Raw genomic sequence first — 22,426 nt, forward strand, 5'->3', positions numbered from 1 at the left:
CAGATTGAAGGGTGTACCTGAATTATCTTTAGGGAGGAGACCTTTTTTGGTGGGTGACAGGCAATGTGCCTGTGGCTCTCTTTTTCTTTCTGGGTTATTTTTCCCTTTCTTTTTGTCAGAGGCTTTGGAAAAGCTGTTTTGTCAAGAGAATAATATTCATTTAAAACCATGTGAATGGTTTCTATCCTATACCAGTGAAGGCAGTCACCTAAATACCCAGACCCATGCCTTTGAAAATAAAACAAGGAGAAATTCTGGAGTATTTGTTTGAGACCAGATAAACTGAATGTAGTTCAGTAACATGGTAAGGCAATTGCTGTTATTGCACAGAGACATTTCTTTCTATGCTGGAACTGAGGGGAGCACCAAAATCTAAAAGCCTTGCTCTGTGTCTTTGTGAACACACTGTGGGTAAGTTCAAAGGAGCATTCAGAGATTGTGTTGTGTGAGCCTTTTTCCCTAAGATCAAAACAAGGAGTAATTATTGCTAAATCCAGCAGATGGCTTTTTCTCTTTATTCCCAATCACTGATTAAAGAAACATAACTCAGATGTGATCTCACTCTGTGCTCCAGTGACATTAACATTAGAACAATATTGTCACTGTCTACTGGTCTCTTGTGCTCCTCACTGGAAGGCACTTGGTGCACCCCTGGATATCCTGCTAATGAGGTAAAAAACTAACCCTTCTAAAGTTCCAGATTTTCCTCATCTGTTTGGACACAGTTGGACAAACTGGACCAAGTTATGACTTGAAAGCCACCTGCTGGATTTAGCATTAATTATTCTTTGTTTTGATCGTAGAGGAAAAAAGCTCACACAACACAATCTCTGTGGACCCAACAGAGAAAACATCCCCAGGGTCCTGTTAGAGCACAAACCTGCAAACAGGGATGACAGGTCAGAGAGTCACAGAATCATAAACATTGGAAGAGACCTTCCAGGTCTTCTAGTCCAACTGTCAACCCAGCACCACCAGAATCACCCCTAAACCCCATCCCAAAGCACTACATCCAGATGCCACCTGAATGCTTCCAGAGACTCCACCACCTCCCTGGGCTACTTGTTCCAATGCCTGAGCACTCTCGCAGTGGAAAAAGGGTTTTTGAATATCTAATATGAACCTTGCCCAAAACAATTTGAGGCCGTTTCCTCTCTTCCTGTCACTAAAGGCTTAGCAGAAGAGACCAACCCCCACCCCACTAAAACCTCCTTTCAGGTCGTTGCAGAGAGTCCCCCCACCCACCCCCAAGTCCCTTCCTACTGAGCAGCTCTCCAGCCCCTCGGCCCCCAGCCTGGAGCGTTCCAGGGGGTTGTTGGGGCCCTAAGGGCAGGCCCTGACACTTGGCCTTATTGATCCAGCCTGTCCAGATCCCTCTGCAGAGCTGAAGTCAGACCACCAGCAGTCCAAGGTTTCAGTTCTGCTGCCCCCTCCTTCCTTCATTCAGAATGGAAAATCCCATCATTTTGGGGTCTCTGTGCCCGTCGGCTCCGACCACCACATCCCCCACCAGTCACAGAATCATGGAATGGTTTGGGTTGGAAGGGACCTTAAAGAGCATCTCAGTCCAACCCCCTGCCATGGGCAGGGACACCTTCCACTAGACTCAGAGCTCACAGCCCCATCCAACCTGGCCTTGAACACTTCCAGGGATGGGGCAGCCAGAACTTCTCTGAGCAACCTGTGCCAGGATCTCACTACCATCACAGTCCAGAAATTCTCCCTAATATTACATCTAACTCTTCCCTCTGTCAGTGTGAAGCCATTCCCCTTGTCCTGTCACTCCAGGCCCTTGTCCAAAGTCTCTCTCCATCTTTCTGGTTGGCTCCCTTCAGGCACTGCAAGGCCACAATTAGGTCACCCCAAAGCCTTCTCTTCTCCAGCCTGAACAATCCCAATTCTTTCAGCCTTTCCTCACAGCAGAGCTGCTCCATCCCTCTGATCCTCTTGCTGCTCCCCTCTGGACTCGCTCCAACAGGTCCATGTCCTTCCTGTGCTGGAGCCCAGAGTTGGAGGCAGCTCTGCAGGGGTGACAACATTACAGCCCTGTGTGTTCCAGCAAGGACACTGTGGAACCTCCTGGAGTAAAGGGGCCATTGTGACACTGTAGGGCCTTCTGGACCCAAAGGAGCCCTGGGACACTGGGCAATCTCATGGAATCAAGGGAGCATTGTGACAGTGTGAAAACTCATGGAATTAAGTGGCCATTGTGATACTGCAAGGCCTCATGGAACCAAAGGAACCCTGGGAGACTGTGGAAACTCATGGAATCAAGGGGCCATTGTGATGCTCCAGGGCCTCATGAAATCAAAGGAATGCTGGGACACTGTGGAACCTCAGGGAACCAAGGGTTCATTGTGCCATGAAGGACCTCATGGAACCAAGGGAGCCCTGAGACATTTCGGGCCCTCATAGAATCAGAGGCCATTGTGACACTGAGGAACCTCGGGGACTGAAAGGCCACTGTGACACTGCAGGGCCTCAAGGAACCAAAGGAACCCTGAGACTTTTCAGAACCTCATGGAATTAAGGGACCACTGTGACACTGCAGAGCCTCATGGAGAAAAAGGGACTCCGGGACACTGTGGACCTCAAGAAATCAAGGGCCCATGTGGGCACTGTGGAACCTCATGGAATCCAGGGGCCATTGTCACACTTCAGGGTCCCATGGAAGCAAAGGAATCGCTGTGACATTGCGGAATCTCATGGAACCAGTGGGCCACTTTGACACTGCAGGGCCTCTTGGAACCAAAAGAATCCTGGGACACTGAGGAATCTCATGGAACCAAGGGGCCACTGTGATATGTGGGGCCTCCTAGAACCAAAGGAGTCCTGAGACATTTTGCAAACTCATGGAATCAAGGGTCCATTATCACACCGCAGAGCCTTACGAAGCCAAATGGACCCTGTGACTCTGTGGAACCTCATGGAATCCAGTGGCCATTCCCACACTGTAAAACCTCATGGATACTCTCAGGTTCCCATTATTAAAAGACACCTCTGCCTAAATTCAGCTGCAAAGGAGACCATGTGCCAAAGTCAGCAGTCCAGGTTTGATTTAACAGTAAATAGGAGGGAGAGAAAGAGAAAGAAATGGAAAGAGAGGGAAGAAGAGGGTGGTAGGAAGCCAGTGAGGGAGAGACAGAGATGAAGTAAATGTATCACACCATTGAGATCCCTGAGGCTCCCACCGGTCCTTCACCCTGCTCTGCTCAGTGGAGGGTCCCCAAGTTGTGCTTCTGGGCTATCACTTTTATACAGCCCAAGCCCCGGGTATTCAGGGGGGTAGATGCTGTTCCCACAGCTTGGGCTGGCACATCTACAAGGACTTGCTTCCTTTCCCACAACTTGCCATGGTGGGAGTTTTGCCCAGTGTGCTTCCAGTCTGCAGGTGGGAATCTTTGTCTGGATGTGTTCCCCAGACCTGCCTTACCAGCCCTGGCTTCCTGTTGGGGCTCTCTGCTCTTTCCCACACTCTGCACAGTGCAATTCTGTCCTGTGGGCTACTTCCAAAGCTTCACCTCCCTTTAGGCCTTGGAATTAAAGGCCTTCCTGTTTGCCACCAGTGCTTGTGTGTTGTGGTGCCTCATGGGATTTTCCTGCTTTGACAGTGTTTTGAGACAGTTCATTGTGCCCTTCAAGTCCTTCCATGTGCACACACACACCCCACTCTCACCAGTGTCTGGCCCTCCAAAGAACATCAGACCTGATGATTTGTAGCTCCCACTCCAGTGGTTGGCACTTGGAGCTCCCTCTGTACCCAGAGCTCAGAGCTCCCTTGTCCCAGAAAGTTTAAAGAGATTGTGCCTCATTCTGCCAAGACAACCCTTGGCAAAAAGTGTCCCTCTGTGTTTCCTGGGATCAGAGCACTCTATTGTCATCTTCCAAAACCTTGGAGAGGTCCCAGAGATCTCCCAGGAGGGAATTTGGGGCCTCAAGCACATGACTCATATATAGAGGCTGAGGACTCAGGGGTCAGTGGAGGGCAGTAGAGGAGTAGCCTGAGAGGTCTGGAAGGGGGTTTTCAGAGCTGGTGGAGCTTTTCTTCCTGTCAGAAAACAGCCTAAGAAAGAACTAGTGCCACCAAGCGCAGCTGGGGTGGCCTAGACTGGTGACAAGAAGTCAGAAATTTCCCTCTGAGGTCAGTGTTGTGATGCAATATGTCACAAAGAAGGAGTCTGGATGAGCCCAAGGCTTTGTGTGTGCAGGAAGAGCCAGGGAGGACGCAGAGATGTCAGTGCAGGAAGGTGCCAGCCAGGTGGGGCAGCCGGGGGGATGACGACAGCCTGCAGGGAAAGGGGCAGGGCATGGACACCGTAGGACAGCCTGGGCTGGAGAGGAGACAGGCATGGGGAGAAGCTGAAAGGCCCTGACACAGCCACCTTCTGCAGGCCTTTGGCCATGGCTGCTGTCTGTGCCCCTGATGCCAGGAGGAGGGGAGTGCCCCTTGCAGCCCTGGGGCCTCATGGCCTCCTTGTCCCTGCTCAGCAGCCTGGCAGGTGCCACCCCATGGTCCTGCCCTTGGCATTGCACATCCCACATCCCAGTGCCCCAGGAAGAGCCCTGAGGAATGAGGCAGGGACAGCATCTGCCTTCCCAGGGGCTGGGGTCAGGCCTTGGCCTGTTGGATTAAGGAAACAAGTCAATGTTTCCTCAGCATCAGAGCCACCTTTCCCTTGCTTGTCCATCCTTGTCATCACTGTCTGCACTTTTCTGCTCTAACTGGAACCTGGGGACACTTTCTCAGTTGTGTCCCTCAGTGAGACTCATTAGCATTACAAGAAACTTTAGTGTTTGAATCTCACTTTGACTTCCTGAAAAGTTGTTTGAACTTCCTCTCAGGGACTGAGTCTCATGTAAACAACATCAAACCCCCTGAGGGTCATGAAATGCCTGGGGCTGTTGCTGTGCTTTTGAGCTGGGCCGGGCTCCTGGCACACAGAGGGAGCTCCTGGCAAGCTCTTGCTTCACAGAGACAGCCCTGCTGGTGAGCAGCTCCTCTGCACAGCCCAGCAGGGCTGAGGGCACTGCCAGGCCAGCTCAGGGACACCAGCAGGGCACAGACACAGCTTCAAGGGGCTCAGCACTGGCAGGAGGGCTGAGAGCTCCCTGCAGGAGGAATCTTGGCAGGGCTGCACATGGTGAGTCTGTGGCTGCAGGGCAGTGCAGGGGCAGCTCCTGGAGGCATCTCCTAAAGCTGGCCCAGCCCCAGCTGATGGGATGGGTGAGCAGGGGCTGTTTTGGGGCACTTTGGAAGAGCTGTGAAGCTGGGGTGCAGTCAGGGTTGCCCAGGGCTGTGGGGCAGAGCAGGGTCCTGCAGCCCAGGGTGCTGTGCTGGGCAGGGACTCTGCTGCCTGCCAGGGGCAGCTCTCAACTGGCCCGGGGAGCTGCTGCCAGGGCTTGGGGAGAAGAGCTTTGGGCAAGGAGAAAGCCCTTGTAGGTGAGGGCAGGATCCTTTTGATGACATGGTGTTGCAGGGTCAGACCTGCTCACAGCTCCAGATCACTACATGACATTTAATGCAGAATTTTTTGCAAAGCTTACAAAAGACAGGGGCTACAGGAAAGGAATTAGTCCTGAGGTGTGTTTCCTGCTTAGGCATTGTAGCATAGACATTGTTCTCTCAGTTCAGGAGGCTGCACTGAAATTCAAACTGTTTTCCTCTGGGAGATGAATATTTCAGGCAGGATCAGAAATGAGCACAGGATCCTGGGCAGTGCTGAGCCTTCCCTTGGGGGTGGGCACTCTCCTGTCCCAGCCCTTGGCTTCCCTGCAGGAGGGCTCCTGTCCTGCTCTGTCCAGCTCAGCTGCACCTCTGGGCTGGCACAGGGGACACTTCAGAGAGCTGACCTTGGAAACAACATTGTCCTGCTCTCATCACTGCACATGTATTTGGGGGTGTGTTTTTTAATGTTTGTGTGAAATCAAAGTGAATGCAGCACAAGGTAAAGAGCAGGGCAGATGGGAAACAGGCTAAAGAACTCTGCAGCTCTCCTGGCTCTGCTTGAAACCACACAGAGCTGAGCCCTTTTGTCTCTTGTCTTTTCTAAAGATTCTTTACATTTTCAGCAGTAAAAATGAGAATTTTTACTCCTAAAAGGAACACTCTGCAGATTTAATGGTGGAACATATCTAACAGAAGAATTATTCTAAAGACAATGGAAACCTCTGTTCTGCAGACCACACTATTGTGAGTAAGGGGGTCAGAAATGGAGCTTTTCTATTAAAGGTGGGTTACATCTGAGATCCCTTGTGATCATCAGAGCTGTCACAAACCAACTCCATGTTGCCACTGCAGCAGAACAAAGCTGAGCCCTTGGTAGCACATGGCCAGAATTCTTGCTGTTCACACCACTCTGAGCCAGTATAAGGGAAATACAATTATTTTGGGGGGATTACTATGAAAGACGAAGTATCTTTGTTGAGAGGGGTATCTCCTAATTGTTCCGTGTCTTTTCCTTTTCTGAATAGACTCTGTCCTAAGGATTAGCAAATGTCCAACAGCAGCTCCATGCCCCAGTTTCTCCTCCTGGCATTTGCAGACAGGTGGGAGCTGCAGCTCCTGCACTTCTGGCTCTTCCTGGCCATCTCCCTGGCTGCCCTCCTGGCCAACGGCCTCATCCTCAGCGCCGTAGCCTGTGACCACCACCTGCACACCCCCATGGGCTTCTTCCTGCTCAACCTCTCCCTCACAGACCTGGGCTGCATCTGCACCACTGTCCCCAAAGCCATGCACAATTCCCTCTGGGACACCACAACCATTTCCTACATGGGATGTGCTGCACAGGCCTTTTGCTTTGTCTTCTTCATCTCAGCAGAGTATTTCCTCCTCACCATCATGTGCTACGACCGCTACGTTGCCATCTGCAAACCCCTGCACTACGGGACCCTCCTGGGCAGCAGAGCTTGTGCCCACATGGCAGCAGCTGCCTGGGCCACTGGCTTTCTCTATTCTCTGCTGCACACAGCCAATACATTTTCCCTACCCCTGTGCCAGGGCAATGCCCTGGGCCAGTTCTTCTGTGAAATCCCACACATCCTCAAGCTCTCCTGCTCACACTCAGGCTACCTCAGGGAAATCTGGCTCATTGTGGTTAGTGTCTGTTTAGGATTCTGTTGTTTTGTTTTCATTATTTTCTCCTATGTGCAGATCTTCAGGGTTGTGCTGAGGATCCCCTCTGAGCAGGGACAGCACAAAGCCTTTTCCACGTGCCTCCCTCACCTGGCCGTGCTCTCCCTGTTCCTAAGCACTGTCATGTTTTCCTACTTGAAGCCCCCCTCCATCTCCTCCCCATCCCTGGATCTGGCACTATCAGTTCTGTACTCGGTGGTGCCTCCAGCACTGAACCCCCTCATCTACAGCCTGAGGAACCAGGAGCTCAAAGCCGCCATGAGAAAAATGATGACTGGATGCTTTTCAGGAGCAATATAATGCCTGTTTTCTGGTGTGTAACATTCAGAATGGGACTCCTTCATGGCCCAGCCTTTCTGCTCAGGTGTTTTGTGGAGGTCATTGGGTTGTTCTTGCAATAATTTTCTGTACAATGAAATATTATTATGCACCTGCCTTCTATTTTCATGTCTACCCACTGAATTTGACCCAGAGATGTAAAAATGATTAACTGCACTCTCTGACTATTTAAACAAAATAAAGGAACTTGCAGTGCCTTCTTTGTCCAAGACCCTTCTTCTCAGATGTTCCTAAAGGACAGCACACTGCAGGACAGGGTGTATTTGCAAACAGGAAGGGGACAATAATCCCAGCCCAGCAGCACTGCCAGGGAGCAGCAGGGCTTGGTCTTTCCAGAGCTGCTCTCTTACCACTTCCACACTGTCCTCCTGAGCCCCTTTCTCGCTGTAAGGCCTGAGTGCTCTCTGAGCACAGTCCTGTGGGCTGGAAGCCTTGGAGCACAGGCAGGGACAGGCCCTGGGAACTTGTGAAGCAGAGCTGGGCTCCCTTCCAGCATCTCCAGGATGCTGTGGGATCTTCTGAGGGCAGGGCATCTACTGGGTCACTTCTGCTGTGTCCTTGCTCCAGGGCTGGAACTCTCCTGCAGTGTCACCATGACACTCCTGCTCTCTGCTTTCCAGCACAGAATCCCCCTGCACACACACAAACACACAGGCATGGGAATCTACACACACACTCCTGTTCATCCCTACACAGACATAACCCAGCCAGACTCGCAGGGGAACTCCACACACCATTCCCACATCACAACATGAGAACGGTTAGAAAAACATAAAATATGTACACCAACCCTCACTGCACTGCAGCATTCACAGGATGTGACACCTGTGTCCACTTTTGAAATGTTACAGCCATTCTACACAGCCTTTATTTCCTGTCAGCTGAGTATTCTATCAGCTGCATTCTAAGATGAAACTCCAGGCACATGAACAGCTGAATTTGTTCCACATTTAAATGCTGCTGCACATTTTTAAATGGAGAAAGGAGGGAAACTGCTCAGTGTTCAAATGAATGAAACACAGTGAGCCACAAAAGGCAAACGTACATAGTGTGCAGCAGCTTTCTGGAGTTACAGATCTGCTCAATGTTTTATGTGGGGCATTCAGAGACCATGATTAAATTTATTAAACTACTCTTGTTCTGCCCCCCCACCCCCTTTTTTTAGAGTGTTTCAATTGCCTTTCCTTTTCCAACAGCTGTGACAACTGTTAAAACAGTCAGTAAAATTAAGTACACTCTATAATCCTTTAGTCAACGTTACATTTTAATCAGAGTTTAAGGAAGATTTCCTGTTATGAATGCACTGATCCTTTTAAAATTATTAAACTGACACATATGTCAAAAGGAGCAGATACATTTATTGCATGTTAGCTCATTAACTATTAGTAATTATTAGTGCTATTGTTTTTGCTGAAAGAGCAAAAATTCAAGACTGCAGCTGGCTTTAAGCTATTGCATTCTCTAACATGCTCTGCCTTAAAATTAAAGCATACCTAGTGATGGTCAGACAGATGTCTCTGCACTCTCAAAATGTTCAGACAATTTTTAGCTTGAATCTTGTCTTTCCTCACCCATAACACAAGAACTGCAGAAACTACAACACCTATTTCGTGTGTCCTTATGCTCACATGTGCATATGCAGGTCACAATATACAGTCAAATCACAATTGCTATGGATATTATTAATGTGTCAAACTGTGGGGTTTATTAATTGAGACAGGGAAGCAGATATGTTTCTGAATGTTAGTTCTTTCCCTGTGTCCATTCAATCCCACACGCCTCAAGCCCTGCACTCACACAATATATTGGGAGTGTTTTAAGATGACTTTTAAATGAGCCAAAGAGGAAGGAAAAAATTAGTTTGAATCTTGCACGAAAGCCAAAAAGACATGTCCTGATTTCATTGAAATGCATCCACTCTAAGAGCCTTATCTAAACTAATCCCTCAAATTAGCTGTAAGAAGGTACATTCAAGAAAGCTCCTTCAGGGGAGTTAGGGGGAACAAGGCATCCACCAAAAAAAAAAAAAAATCACCAACAAAAAAAGCCCAACCTGACACCCTACTTATCGTCTCTACATATTTTATAAAAAAAAAGGCACTGTAGTAAAAGCTGTAGAAACCGCATTCTTACATTTCTGAAGCTCTCTTACACTATACACAGTGCACTGATCTATAAACCATATCTGAACGGGGATCCTCCCCTGTTTATTTTCCGTTATTTACCCCGGAACATCCCAGTGGGTTTTCCCTGTGCCCCCTTCCCAAACTGTGCTCCCCCAGCCAGGCTGTTTGCTCCTTCCCGTCTCATTCCAGCCCCGTGCGATGGCCGCCATTCCCTTTTCCTGCCTGGCTCAATTCCCCCCAGCCCTGCGCTGTGCAGGCAGTGAGGACAGCGAGTGGGCAGCTCCCTCCAGCACACTGTCCCCTCCCGAGCAGCCTCTGCGCCGCTGCGGCCGGGGCGATGCGGTCCCTGCTCTTCCTGGCGGGGCAGGGAGAGCGGCTCCGGCAGGCAAAGTTCTCCCAGTCCATGTGCGCCCGGCGACAAACCCTCCGTGCGCCCCGCGGGGAACAGCAAAGTTCCTGTGGCCGACCCCGTGCACTTGACATCACATCCTCCCCATGACATCACAGCTACTCTGTGACATCACAGCTGCCCTGTGACATCACATCCTCCTCTATGATGTCGCAACCATCATTTGACATCACATCCTTCCTGTGAGATCACATCTCCCCTATGACATCACACCTCCACTGTGACATCACAGCTGACGTCACATCCATCAGAAGACATCACATCTCTCCAGTGATATCATATAATCACTGTGACATCACGTCCTCCCCTGTGACATCACATCGTCCTCGTGACCACACAGCTTCCCTGTGACATCACATCTCCCCTATGATGTCACATACTCCCCTATGATATCACAGCTCCTGTATGACATCACACCTGCTCTGTGACATCACGTCCTCCCCGTGACATCACATCCTTGCTGTGATATCAAGGCTCCTCTATGACATCACATCCATCATATGACATCACATCTCTTCTGTGATATCATAAAATCCCTGTGACATCACATTCTCCCTGTGATATCACAGCTCCCCTATGACATCACATCCTCCTCTGTGACATCACATCCTTGTTCTGACATCAAACCTCCCCCATGACATCAGAACCATAATATGACGTCACAGCTCTGCTACGACATCACACCTCTCCTGTGAAATCACATCTCTGTTGTGACATCACATCTCCCTTGTGATATCACATCCTTTTTGTTACATCATTGCTCCTCTATGACAACACATCCTTCCTGTGACATCACATCCTTGTTGTCACATCACAGCTCTCTCATGGTGTCACAGCTCCCTACGGTGTCACATTCATCATGTGACATCACAGGTCCCTCATGATGTCACATCCATCATTCGACATCGCAGCTCCCCAATGACATCACACCTGTCCAGTGACATCGCATCATTCCTGTGACATCACATTTTCCCTATGATGTCACATCCATCATATGACATCACAGATTTTATGTGATCTCAGATCAACCGCATGACCTCTTGTCCCCCCTGTGACATCACATCTTCCCTATGACATCAGATCTTTCCTATGATGTTACAACCATCATGTTACATCATACCTCCCCTGTGATGTCATGTCCTCCCATGTGATGGCATGTCGACATCACATCCTTCCTGAGACATCACATCTCCTTTATAATGTCACATCCATTGTATGACATAACACCTCTCCTGTGATATCATATAATCCCCGTGACATCATGTCCTCCCCTCTGACATCACATCGTCCCTGTGACATCACATCGTCCCTGTGACATCACAGTTCCCTGATGACGTCACATCCTTTCTGTGACATCACATCCAGTGACATCCAGATCCATCCCAAGGCTGGGTGTGTGTGTGAGACAGGCAGAACCACAAATGCCTGCACAGCCCAGAGCAGTCAGTGTGGGGCTGTGCTTGCTGCTGCAGAGACCCCAAGGAACAAACCCAGGCAGTAGTTTGGGGGGGGGGTGTCCCTAAGGAGGACACTTGCCTTATTATTGCAAATTATATGTAATATCTTATAGATCTATCACGCAACACCTAAGGATGGATTCTATAGAATATGTGCCATAGATATTTGGGTTGGGTCTGGCTGAGCTGCAGTTCAGTTCCCCACAGCAGCCCTCCCAGGGCTGGGCTTGGCATTGGCAGCTGGAAGGGGGTTGAGAACACCCCAGTGTTTTGGCCACTGCTGAGCACAGCACCAACACTGGGACATTCCTTCCTTAGCTGAGGGCAAGAGCCTGGCAGGGGACCCAAGTAGGCCAGCTGAGCCCAACTGACCCAAGGGACATTGCAGCCCATGGGAGGTCAGCTCAGCTCTAAAAGCTGAGGCCCGGAGCAGGAGGGGGGCATTCATTGTCTGATGGCTGCCTGCTGAGGAACCGTCCCGCGGACCCAAGCCCTGCTCCTGGGGAGTGGCCGACCATGGCTGCTCATGGGAAGCAGAGAACAAACCCTGCTGTCTTTTGCTTTAAATAAACTGCCTTATCTCAATCCACAGGTTGTTTTTTTTTCCACCTTACTCTCTCCCCTGTCCTACTGGGAAGGGGAGTGATAGAGTGGCTTGGAGGGCACCTGGTGTCCAGCCAAGGTCAACCCACCACACACCTGAACACTTCCAGAGACTGCACCACCCCCCTGGGCTACTTGTTCCAATGCCTGAACACTCTCTCAGAGGAAAAAGGTTTCTTTATATCTAATATGAACCTTGCCCAACGCAATTTAAGGCCATTCCCTCACAGCCTTTCACTATAGACTTGGTAGAAGAGATCAACCCCCACACCCACTAAAACCTCCTTTCAGGTCATTGTAGAGAGCAATGAGGTCCCCCCTGAGCCTCCCCTTCTCCAGACTCAACCAGCCCAGTTCCCTCAGCCATCCCTCAGCAGACATGTTTTCCAGAGCCTTCCCCAGCTCCGTTCCCTTCTCTGGACACGCTCCAGCCCCTCAAGGGCCTTTTGGCACTGAGGGGCCAGAACTGGACACAGCACTCCAGGTGGGGCCTCCCCAGTGCCCAGCACAGAGGGGCAATCAGTTCTCTGCTCCTGCTGGCCACACTCTTCTCCACAAAGGCCACAATGCCCTTGACTTTCTTGCCCCCCTGGGCACACTCTGCCTCATATCCAGTTCCTGTCAAGCAGCACCCCCAAGTCCCTTCCTGCTGAGCAGCTCTCCAGCCCCTCTGCCCCCAGCCTGGAGCATTCCAGGGGGTTGTTGGGAACCAAGGGCAGGCCCTGACACTTGGCCTTATTGATCCAGCCTGTCCAGATCCCTCTGCAGAGCCTTCCTGCCCTCCAGCACATCTGCACTCACACCCAGCTCAGTCAGTCTCCCAAACAGGACAAAGTCTGACCACCAGCAGTCCAGGGTGTCAGTTCTGCTGCCCCCTCCTTCCTCTACCCAGAATGGAAAACTCCATCATTTTGGGGTCTCTGTGCCCGTTGGCTCCGACCACCACATCCCCCACCAGTCACAGAATCATGGAATGGTTTGGGTTGGACGGGACCTTAAAGAGCATCTCAGTCCAACCCCCTGCCATGGGCAGGGACACCTTCCACTAGACTCAGAGCTCAGAGCCCCATCCAACCTGGCCGTGAACACTTCCAGGGATGGGGCAGCCAGAACTTCTCTGAGCAACCTGTGCCAGGATCTCACTACCATCACAGTCCAGAAATTCTTCCTAATATCCCATCTAACCCTTTACTTTCTCAGTGTGAAGCCATTCCCCTTGTCCTGTCACTCCAGACCTTTGAATATAGCCTCTCTCCATCTTTCTTGTTGGCTCCCTTCAGTCACTGCAAGGCCACAATTAGGTCACCCCAAATCCTTTTCTCCAGCCTCAACAATCCCAGTTCTCTCAGCCTTTCCTCACAGCAGAGCTGCTCCATCCCTCTGATCCCCTTGGTGGTCTCCTCTGGACTCACTCCAGCAGGTCCATGTCCTTCCTGTGCTGGAGCCCAGAGTTGGAGGCAGCTCTGCAGGGGTGACAACATTACAGCCCTGTGTGTTCCAGCAAGGACACTGTGGAACCTCCTGGAGTAAAGGGGCCATTGTGACACTGTAGGGCCTTCTGGACCCAAAGGAGCCCTGGGACACTGGGCAATCTCATGGAATCAAGGGAGCATTGTGACAGTGTGAAAACTCATGGAATTAAGAGGCCATTGTGATAACTGTAAGGCCTCATGGAACCGAAGGAACCCTGGGAGACTGTGGAAACTCATGGAATCAAGGGGCCATTGTGACACTCCAGGACCTCATGAAATCAAAGGAATCCTGGGACACTGTGGAACCTCATGGAACCACGGATTCATTATGCAATGAAGGGTCTCATGGAACTAAGGGAGTCCTGAGACATTTTGGGCCCTCATAGAATCAGGGGCCATTGTGACACTGAGGAACCTCGGGGACTCAAAGGCCACTGTGACACTGCAGGGCCTCATGGAACCAAAGGAACCCCGAGACTTTTCAGAACCTCATGGAATCAAGGGGCCATTGTGACACTGCAGGGCTCATGGAACCAAAGGATTCCTGGGACACTGTGGAATCTCATGGAACCAAGGGGCCACTGTGATATGTGGGGCCTCCTAGAACCAAAGGAGTTCTGAGACATTTTGCAAACCCATGGAATCAAGGGTCCATTATCACACTGCAGAGCCTCACGAAGCCAAATGGACCCTGTGACTCTGTGGAACCTCATGGAATCTAGTGGCCATTCCCACCCTCTAAAACCTCTTGGATACTCTCAGGTTCCCATTATTAAGAGACACTGTGGTGGTTTGGGCTAGGCCTTCCTTGGTGACCAGTTTGTAACCAAGGAAGGGTCCAGATCTATCCGGTATTCCCTATGATTTTTACGTAAGCCAGACTATAAGAAGAAAGGAGGAGAGGCCTTCGCTCTCTTTCCTTCCGGCAGCTTGGAGGTGCAGGTTCCCTGCTGTTGAGTCTGCCGTGTTGAAGAGCCAGGCCTGGTTAGGCCTTGTCGACCTTGGGAGGCGGAGGTTGCTGGTGATCGTTCTGGAGAGACTCTCGGTTTTCCCAGGGAGAGTGGTGGGATTTTTCTTTGCTAACTCTTTAGTTACTAGATCTCGGGTTACTAATTGGGATATATATATTTTATTTTGGTTTTGTTCCCTTTCCCTTCCCCCTTCCCTTTCCCTTGTGAAATTGTATATATATTTCAAATTGTATATAACAGTACACAAGTGTAAATATATTTATATATATCACTTTAGCTGTCTCTCTCCAGTTCCGGTTTTTCTTAGTTGTCTTTTCTCCCTCTTCTCCCTGAGGTTTTGGGGGGCGGGACGGACTTCTTGTAGTAGGGTTTGGAGACTTGGCAGGGAGCCAGCTTCAAACCACATCAGACACCTCTGCCCAAATTCAGCTGCAAAAGAGACCATGTGCCAAAGTCAGCAGTCCAGCTTTGATTTAACAGTAAATATGAGGGAGAAAGAAAGAAATAGTGCAATTCTGTCCTGTGGGCTACTTCCAAAGCTTCACCTCCCTTTAGGCCTTGGAATTAAAGGCCTTCCTGTTTGCCACCAGTGCTTAGGTCTTGTGGTGCCTTATGGGATTTTCCTGCTTTGACAGTGTTTTGAGACAGTTCATTGTGCCCTTCAAGTCCTTCCATGTGCACACACACCCCACTCTCACCAGTGTCTGGTACTCCAAAGGACACAAGACCTGATGATTTGTAGCTCCCACTCCAGTGGTTGGCACTTGGAGCTCCCTCCATACCCAGAGCTCAGAGCTCCCTTGTGCCAGAAGGTTTAAAGCTATTGTGCCTCTTTCTGACAAGACAACCCTGGGAAAAAAGTGTCCCTCTGTGTTTCTTAGGATAAGACCACTCTATTGTCATCTTCCAAAACCTTGGAGAGGTCCCAGAGATCTCCCAGGAGGGAATTTGGGGCCTCAAGCACATGACCTTATATAGAGGCTGAGGACTCAGGGGTCAGTGGTGTGAAGATTGAGGACAGTAGAGGAGTAGCCTGAGAGGTCTGGAAGGGGGGTGTCAGAGCTGGTGGAGCTTTTCTTCCTGTCAGAAAACAGCCTAAGAAAGAACTAGTGCCACCAAGGGCAGCTGGGGTGGCCTAGACTGGTGACAACAAGTCAGAAATTTCCCTCTGAGGTCAGTCTTGTGCTGCAATACATCACCCAAAAAGGAGTCTGGATGAGCCCAAGGCTTTGTGTGTGCAGGAAGAGCCAGGGAGGACGCAGAGATGTCAGTGCAGGAAGGTGCCAGCCAGGTGGGGCAGCCGGGGGGATGACGACAGCCTGCAGGGAAAGGGGCAGGGCATGGACACCGTAGGACAGCCTGGGCTGGAGAGGAGACAGGGATGGGGAGAAGCTGAAAGGCCCTGACACAGCCACCTTCTGCAGGCCTTTGGCCATGGCTGCTGTCTGTGCCCCTGATGCCAGGAGGAGGAGAGTGCCCCTTGCAGCCCTGGGGCCTCATGGCCTCCTTGTCCCTGCTCAGCAGCCTGGCAGGTGCCACCCCATGGTCCTGCCCTTGGCATTGCACATCCCACATCCCAGTGCCCCAGGAAGAGCCCTGAGGAATGAGGCAGGGACAGGATCTGCCTTCCCAGGGTCTGGGGGTCAGGGCTTGGCCTCTTGGATTAAGGAAATAAGTCAAGGTTTGTTCAGCATCAGAGCCACCTTTCCCTTGCTTGTCCATCCTTGTCATCACTGTCTGAAGTTTTCTGCTCTAACTGGAACCTGGGGACACGTTCTCAGTTGTGTCCCTCAGTGAGACTCATTAGCACTACAAGAAACTTCAGTGTTTCAATCTCACTTTGACTTCTTGAGAAGTTTTTTTAACTCACTCTCAGGGACTGAGTCTCATGTAAACAACATCAAAACCCCTGAGGGTCATTAAATTCTTCCAGGCTGTTGCTGTGCTGCTGAGCTGGGCCGGGCTCCTGGCACACAGGGAGCTCCTGGCAACCCAGAAGAGCTTCAAAGAGACAGCTTTGCTGGTGAGCAGCTCCTCTGCACAGCCCAGCAGGGCTGAGGGCACTGCCTGCAGCACCCAGGGCACAGAAGAGAAGGCAGAGAGATGAGAGGCAGCCTGGGCTGGGAGGTGACTGAGCTCTCACTACATGAGAAACCTTCCCAGGATTTGAAGGAATAATTCTCTGGCTGTAGGAAAGTTCAACTTGCCTTCCTGGAGGCATCTCCTAAAGCTGGCACATCCCACAGCTTTTGGATCTTTCAGCAGGACTCTCCCAGTTGCTGCAGTGCAGGGGAAGTGGCCACATGGCAGAGCAGGGCAGGAGCTGCAGGCAGCAAGGGCAGAGAGGAGAAGGGAGCAGGAGGTTCAAGGGATCCTGGGGTGGGAGGACAGGGCAGAGCTGCTCAGGGCAGGAACCTTGCCAGCCCTTTGCCACGGTCAGGCTCTGGCTGCAGAGCAGTGCAGGTGAGTTCCTGCAAGTGCCTCTGCCAGCTGCCAAATGGCAGCAGTGGCAGGAGCTGTCAGGATGGCTCTGCTGGATTTGCTGGGGTGCAGCAGGAGAAGCTGCTGCAGAGCAGGACTTGCTGCTGCCCCATCAGAGGCCCAGGGCCAGAAGGTTCCCTGTGGCAGGGCTGGCTGTGGGGTGGGAAGGTGGGGGTGCAGCCAGGGGTGCCCAGGGCTGTGGTGCAGAGCAGGGTCCTGCCCCCAGGGCTCTGTGTGCTGGGGCAGGGACTCTGCTGCCTGCCAGGCTCAGCTCTCAGCCCGGCCAAGGAGCTGCCACGGGGCTGGGGGAGAAGGGGTGGGTGGAAGGAGTGACCCCTCAGGGCTGGGCAGGGCTGGGCAGGGCCCTTCAGCTGCAGGCTCAGGGCTCCTCACAGCTTCAGCTCCACCTCCTCCATTTCCAGGGGCCCTTCTCAGGAAGCACATCCCCCCAGAACACCTCCCCCTTCCCAGCCACCACAGGCTGTCTGGGATCTGCTCTGCAGCCCCTGCCCAGGCAGAGCTGCCCCTGGGCACTGGGCTGGGGATGGCTCTGGCAGCACTGGCAGGGAGCTGAGCTGGGCACAGGCAGGGGCTGCTGGCAGGAACAGCTCCTCACCCAGAGACAGGCAGGCAGGGAGAGGCAGCTGCTGCCACAAGGGCTGGGCAGGGGGATGGGGGCCCCTCCCTGCTGTCCCTGTGGCACAGACCCCTTCCCTGAGCAGCTCCTGCCTGGGCTCCTTTCCCAGCCCAAGCAGAGCCTGTGCCCTCAGGCCCACGGGGGCTGGGCTGTGCATTGCCCTGCAGCAGCCAGAGCCCAGGCAAGGACAGGGCCCTGATTTCCAGCTGTCTGTGTCCCTCCTCCCTTGGCAGCAGCACTGTGGCATTTCACTGCCATCCCCTGCTGCCTGGGCTCTCCTTGTTCTCACTGGCTTTTCTCAGCCACTGTGGGGTTTGAGGCTGCGGGGGCAGATTCCTGTCCAGACACAACCCCTTTGGGTGCTGCTGTGGGGATGTGTCTGTGGGAGCCAAGTGCCCAAGTGCCCTCCAGGCACCTTCAGGGTCTTCAGCTGTTTGCCTGGGTGTCCTGCAGGGCTGCAGGTGCCCTCCAGAAGGGCACAGCTCTGCCATAGGATCTCTGTGCTGCACAGGATCCCCATGGAGAAAACTCCTCAGTGCTAAATCCATGGAAATGCTCTGGGCAGCTGTACTTGGGAGCTGCAATGATCCCTCTGCGTGGCAGTCTAGGAGGAGAAAGATGAGATCCTAATCAGGCATCCTGAAGAAGGCAAGGATTCTTTCAATCTGCTCTTTGAACCAGGATTCCTCTGCTCCCAGAAGTGCCTTGTTTCTTTTTTAAGGGAATTCCTAAGGGCCATCCCCCTTCAGGTCCAAGTTGCCAGCCAGGAGCAACTGTGAACAGGAAAGATGGCCAGCTCTCGTCTCTGCAACAAGAGACCATCCCTTTGCCTCTCAGGACTCACAAGATTTCCCTTGGAGCACATTAGAAATGTCAGAGATTTCAACCATCCAAACTCACTCCTGGCAAGAGGAACTGGAACAAAATCAAGTCCCCCAAATCCCCTCCCTCTGTTCTGCCCTTGGGCAAACTGTGACCAGCAGTTCTGGAAACACTCTGATACATCACAAGTACATTTAATTGGAGGACACCCTGTGCTCCAAGTTGCCTCTCACTGCACAGCAAGAAGGATTCCTCGGGAGCCCATTCCAGGGTCCCTGCTCTCAGTGCCCCCTTCAGCCAGCAAAACCCAGAGCTCAGGGAGAGGGATGCAGAGAGATCTTCCTGAAAAGAGGCCCTGAATGCTGAATTGCTATGAGACATGCAAGATGTTTTGCTGATTGAGTCTGGCCTAATTCAGTTCTGCCTTTTTTACCTCAACAGAAAACCATACCCTGAGGCAGCAAATGTCCAACAGCAGCTCCATGGCCCAGTTCATCCTCCTGGCATTTGCAGACAGGCGGGAGCTGCAGCTCCTGCACTTCTGGCTCTTCCTGGCCATCTCCCTGGCTGCCCTCCTGGCCAACGGCCTCATCCTCAGCGCCGTAGCCTGTGACCACCACCTGCACTCCCCCATGGGCTTCTTCCTGCTCAACCTCTCCCTCACAGACCTGGGCTGCATCTGCACCACTGTCCCCAAAGCCATGCACAATTCCCTCTGGGACATCAGAACCATTTCCTACCATGGATGTGCTGCACAGGCCTTTCTGCTTGTCTTCTTCATTGGAACGGAGTTTTCCCTCCTCACCATCATGTGCTACGACCGCTACGTTGCCATCTGCAAACCCCTGCACTACGGGACCCTCCTGGGCAGCAGAGCTTGTGCCCACATGGCAGCAGCTGCCTGGGCCACTGAGTTTCTCAGTGCTCTGCTGCACACAGCCAGTACATTTTCCCTGCCCCTGTGCCAGGGCAATGCCCTGGGCCAGTTCTTCTGTGAAATCCCACACATCCTCAAGCTCTCCTGCTCACACTCAGGCTACCTCAGGGAAATTGGGCTCATTGTGGTTATTGCCTGTTTAATGTTTGGTTGTTTCGTTTTCATTGTGTTCTCCTATGTGCAGATCTTCAGGGCTGTGCTGAGGATCCCCTCTCAGCAGGGACGGCACAAAGCCTTTTCCACCTGCCTCCCTCACCTGGTCGTGGTCTCCCTGTTCCTCAGTACTGCCACATTTGCCTACCTGAAGCCCCCCTCCATCTCCTCCCCATCCCTTGACCTGGTGGTGTCAGTTCTGTACTCGGTGGTGCCTCCATCACTGAACCCCCTCATCTACAGCCTGAGGAACCAGGAGCTCAGGGATGCCATAAGGAAAATGATGACTACATGTTTTTTGAGAAGCAATAAACTCCATCTTTTCTTCTGCAGAACACTCATTGTATAACTCATTTTGGGCCCAGCCTGCCTTCTAAAGCTTTTAATAGTGGTGGTGGTGGTGGGGATTTTCCTGGTTTTTTACTTCTGTTGATGTCATTAAGACTGAAATTTTATTCGTCATCCCATATAGAATTCACTCTCTATCTCTTTTTTCTTTTTGACCCACGAAATATACAAATCAGGAATCATGCTTTGTGTGCATTTAAACAAAATAAAAGTTTGTGCAGAAAGATATTTGTCAAACAACCTCCCTGTGTTAGTTTGTACATGAGGAATCACAACCTCTAAGTGTAAGAAAGGACACAAATTCTTTTTTCCAGATTCTTCCTCAAGACCTCCCCTGAAGCTGGAGGGCATTTCCACGTTTGCAGATGTAGAGAGGAAAAGAGTCCCAGCACTGCCAGGGAGCCCCAGCACTGGGTCTGTTCAGAGCTGCTCTCTTTGCACTCCCACCCTCTCCTTTCCTGTCCGTGCCCAAGGCCTGAGTGCTCTGGCAGCTCAGTCACTGTCCTGCTGTGGGTCAGGCCTGTGAGCACAGGCAGGGACAGGCCCTGGACACTGCTGGGACAGGGCTGGGATCCACAACAGCAATTCCAGCAGCAAAGGGGTTCCCCTCCAGGCACTTCCTGAAGGCTGAGGTCTTTTCCCAACACTGGTATGGAGAAGAAGTCCAAGGATTAGACTCTCCAAAGTCTTGTTGCTTTGCTTGTTTCTCATGGAGACAGTGCAGTGAGGTCAGGGACCCACTGGGACTGCAGGGACTGAGGGCTGGTTCAGACGTTGTGTGTTGGTGGCCAATGGCCAATGGAGGTGACAGATGGTCTCCAAGTCACCTGCCTGGGGCTCTGCAGCTTGTGAGGGCTCTGATGGCAGGTGAGGACTTGTCTGTAGGAACTCAGGAAGTGCAGGAGAGCACAGAGGATCTGCAGGGACAGCCTGTCCCATCCAGTCAGCAGGGAATGGAGCCCTGGAGCAGAATCCTGCCCAGGGTGGAGTCACCCAGAGATCAAGTACTAAATCTTGCTGTGAAGGGGCAAACAGAGCTCTGCAAGCCCAGGGGACACAGCAGGTACAGGGAAAACTCTTGCAAGTGACTTGTGTTCCCCTCAGTGAACTTCCACAGGTCGATCAAGAGCAGCCCCCAAAGCCATGTCCCAGCTCTGGAACAAGGCAGGGCCCCTCTGAGCCCCCTCCATGGCCACACAGGAGCGTCTGTGGGAGGTGGTCAGTGGCAGGGAGCACCATCAGCTGGCTCTGCCTCCCAGCTTGTCCAGCACAGCCAAAGGCTCTGAGATGTCTCAGGGTTCCTTTGGTTCTATGAGGCCCTGCAGTGTCACAGTGGCCCCTTGAGTCCATGAGGTTCCTCAGGGTCAGAATGGCCCCTTGGCTCCATGAGCTTCCAAAATGTCTCAGGGTTCCTTTTCTTCCATGAGGCCCCACATGTCAAAATGGCCCCTTGGTTCCACCACATTTCAGTGCTCCTCTGTTGCTTTGTTTCCACGGGGCCCTGCAGTGCCACAATGGACGTTTTGTTCCATGAGTTTCCACAATGTCTCAGGGTTCCTTTGGTTGCATGAGGCCCTGCTTGTCCCTTGGTTCCATGAGATTCCACAATTTCCCTCTGTTCTTTTGGATCCATAAGGCCCTGTAGTGTTACAACTGCTCCTTGATTCCATGAAGTCCCACAGTGTCCCTGGATTCCTTTTGTTCCATGAGGTTCTCCAGTGTCACAATGGCCTCTTGATTCCATGAAATTCCACTGTAGTCTGGGGTTTCTCTGTTTCCAAGAGGCCCAGCAGTGCCACAATGGCCTCCTGATTCCATGGGTTTCTGCAGTGTCACAGTGGCCCCTTTATTTCAGGAGGTTGCCCACTGTCCCTGGGTTCCTTTGACTCCATGGGGCCCTGGAGTATCCCAGTGGCCTCTTGATTCCATGGCTTTCCCCAGTGTCACAATGGCCCCATTATTCCATGAGGTTCTGCAGTTCCACAGTGGTTCCTTGATTCCAGGAGGTTGCACAGCATCATCACAGAGCTGAGCCCATCCTGATGAAAGTTCTGAGGAGTTTGGGAGAAACTGGGACAAAAGGGATGCGAAAATTGGGGTAGGAAAGAGGGGCTTGGCCAACAGAGAGGAAAGATTTTGATGAGGTAAAATCATGTTCAGGGAATGCTGAGGCTGCTGAAACACTGACTGTGCAAACATTCCTGATGGACCTTTATGCACTTTGTAACCTCAAGCCCAAATAGTGCCCAAAAGTTCTGCCCCTCCGATTGAAAGGAATCCACTGCTCTAATTCCAACCCAGAAAAAGCCCAAACCCGGAAATCCAGACTCTTATTTGTACTCCAATGCCCATCCCCATCCCAAACCTGTATTACCTGGATGAAAAGCCAAGCTTTAATCCTGAACCAGCCCAAAAAGCTCTTCCCCTAATCCTGAAGCAAACACTGCCAGCAGAACAACAAACCTCCCAAAGTTCTGTCTAATCCCCACCCTGAGCTCTAAACCCCAAGCCCTGACCATTCAGCACCCCCACAGCCCTT

The 22,426-nt window shown here is 51.8% G+C and overlaps 1 protein-coding gene and 1 pseudogene across 1 annotated transcript; both read left to right on the top strand.

Moving 5' to 3' along the window:
- The window catches only part of LOC127474814 (zinc finger protein 208-like), a 549,167-nt pseudogene that overhangs the window by 500,450 nt on the left and 26,291 nt on the right, over positions 1–22,426 (top strand).
- On the top strand, positions 18,914–19,930 carry LOC127474879 (olfactory receptor 14C36-like). Its single transcript, XM_051796200.1, has one exon. It carries the CDS (start codon positions 18,914–18,916, stop codon positions 19,886–19,888), a length of 975 nt encoding a protein of 324 aa, XP_051652160.1. The 3' UTR covers positions 19,889–19,930.

This window comes from Manacus candei, unplaced genomic scaffold (assembly GCF_025592945.1).
Source record: "Manacus candei isolate 608988 ecotype Guabito, Panama unplaced genomic scaffold, ASM2559294v1 h1tg000045l, whole genome shotgun sequence".
In the NCBI taxonomy this organism is placed as follows: Eukaryota; Metazoa; Chordata; class Aves; order Passeriformes; family Pipridae; genus Manacus; species Manacus candei.

Coding starts and splice junctions, on each gene's coding strand:
- LOC127474879 (XM_051796200.1), top strand. CDS start 18,914: ATGTCCAACAGCAGCTCCATGGCCCAGTTCATCCTCCTGGCATTTGCA.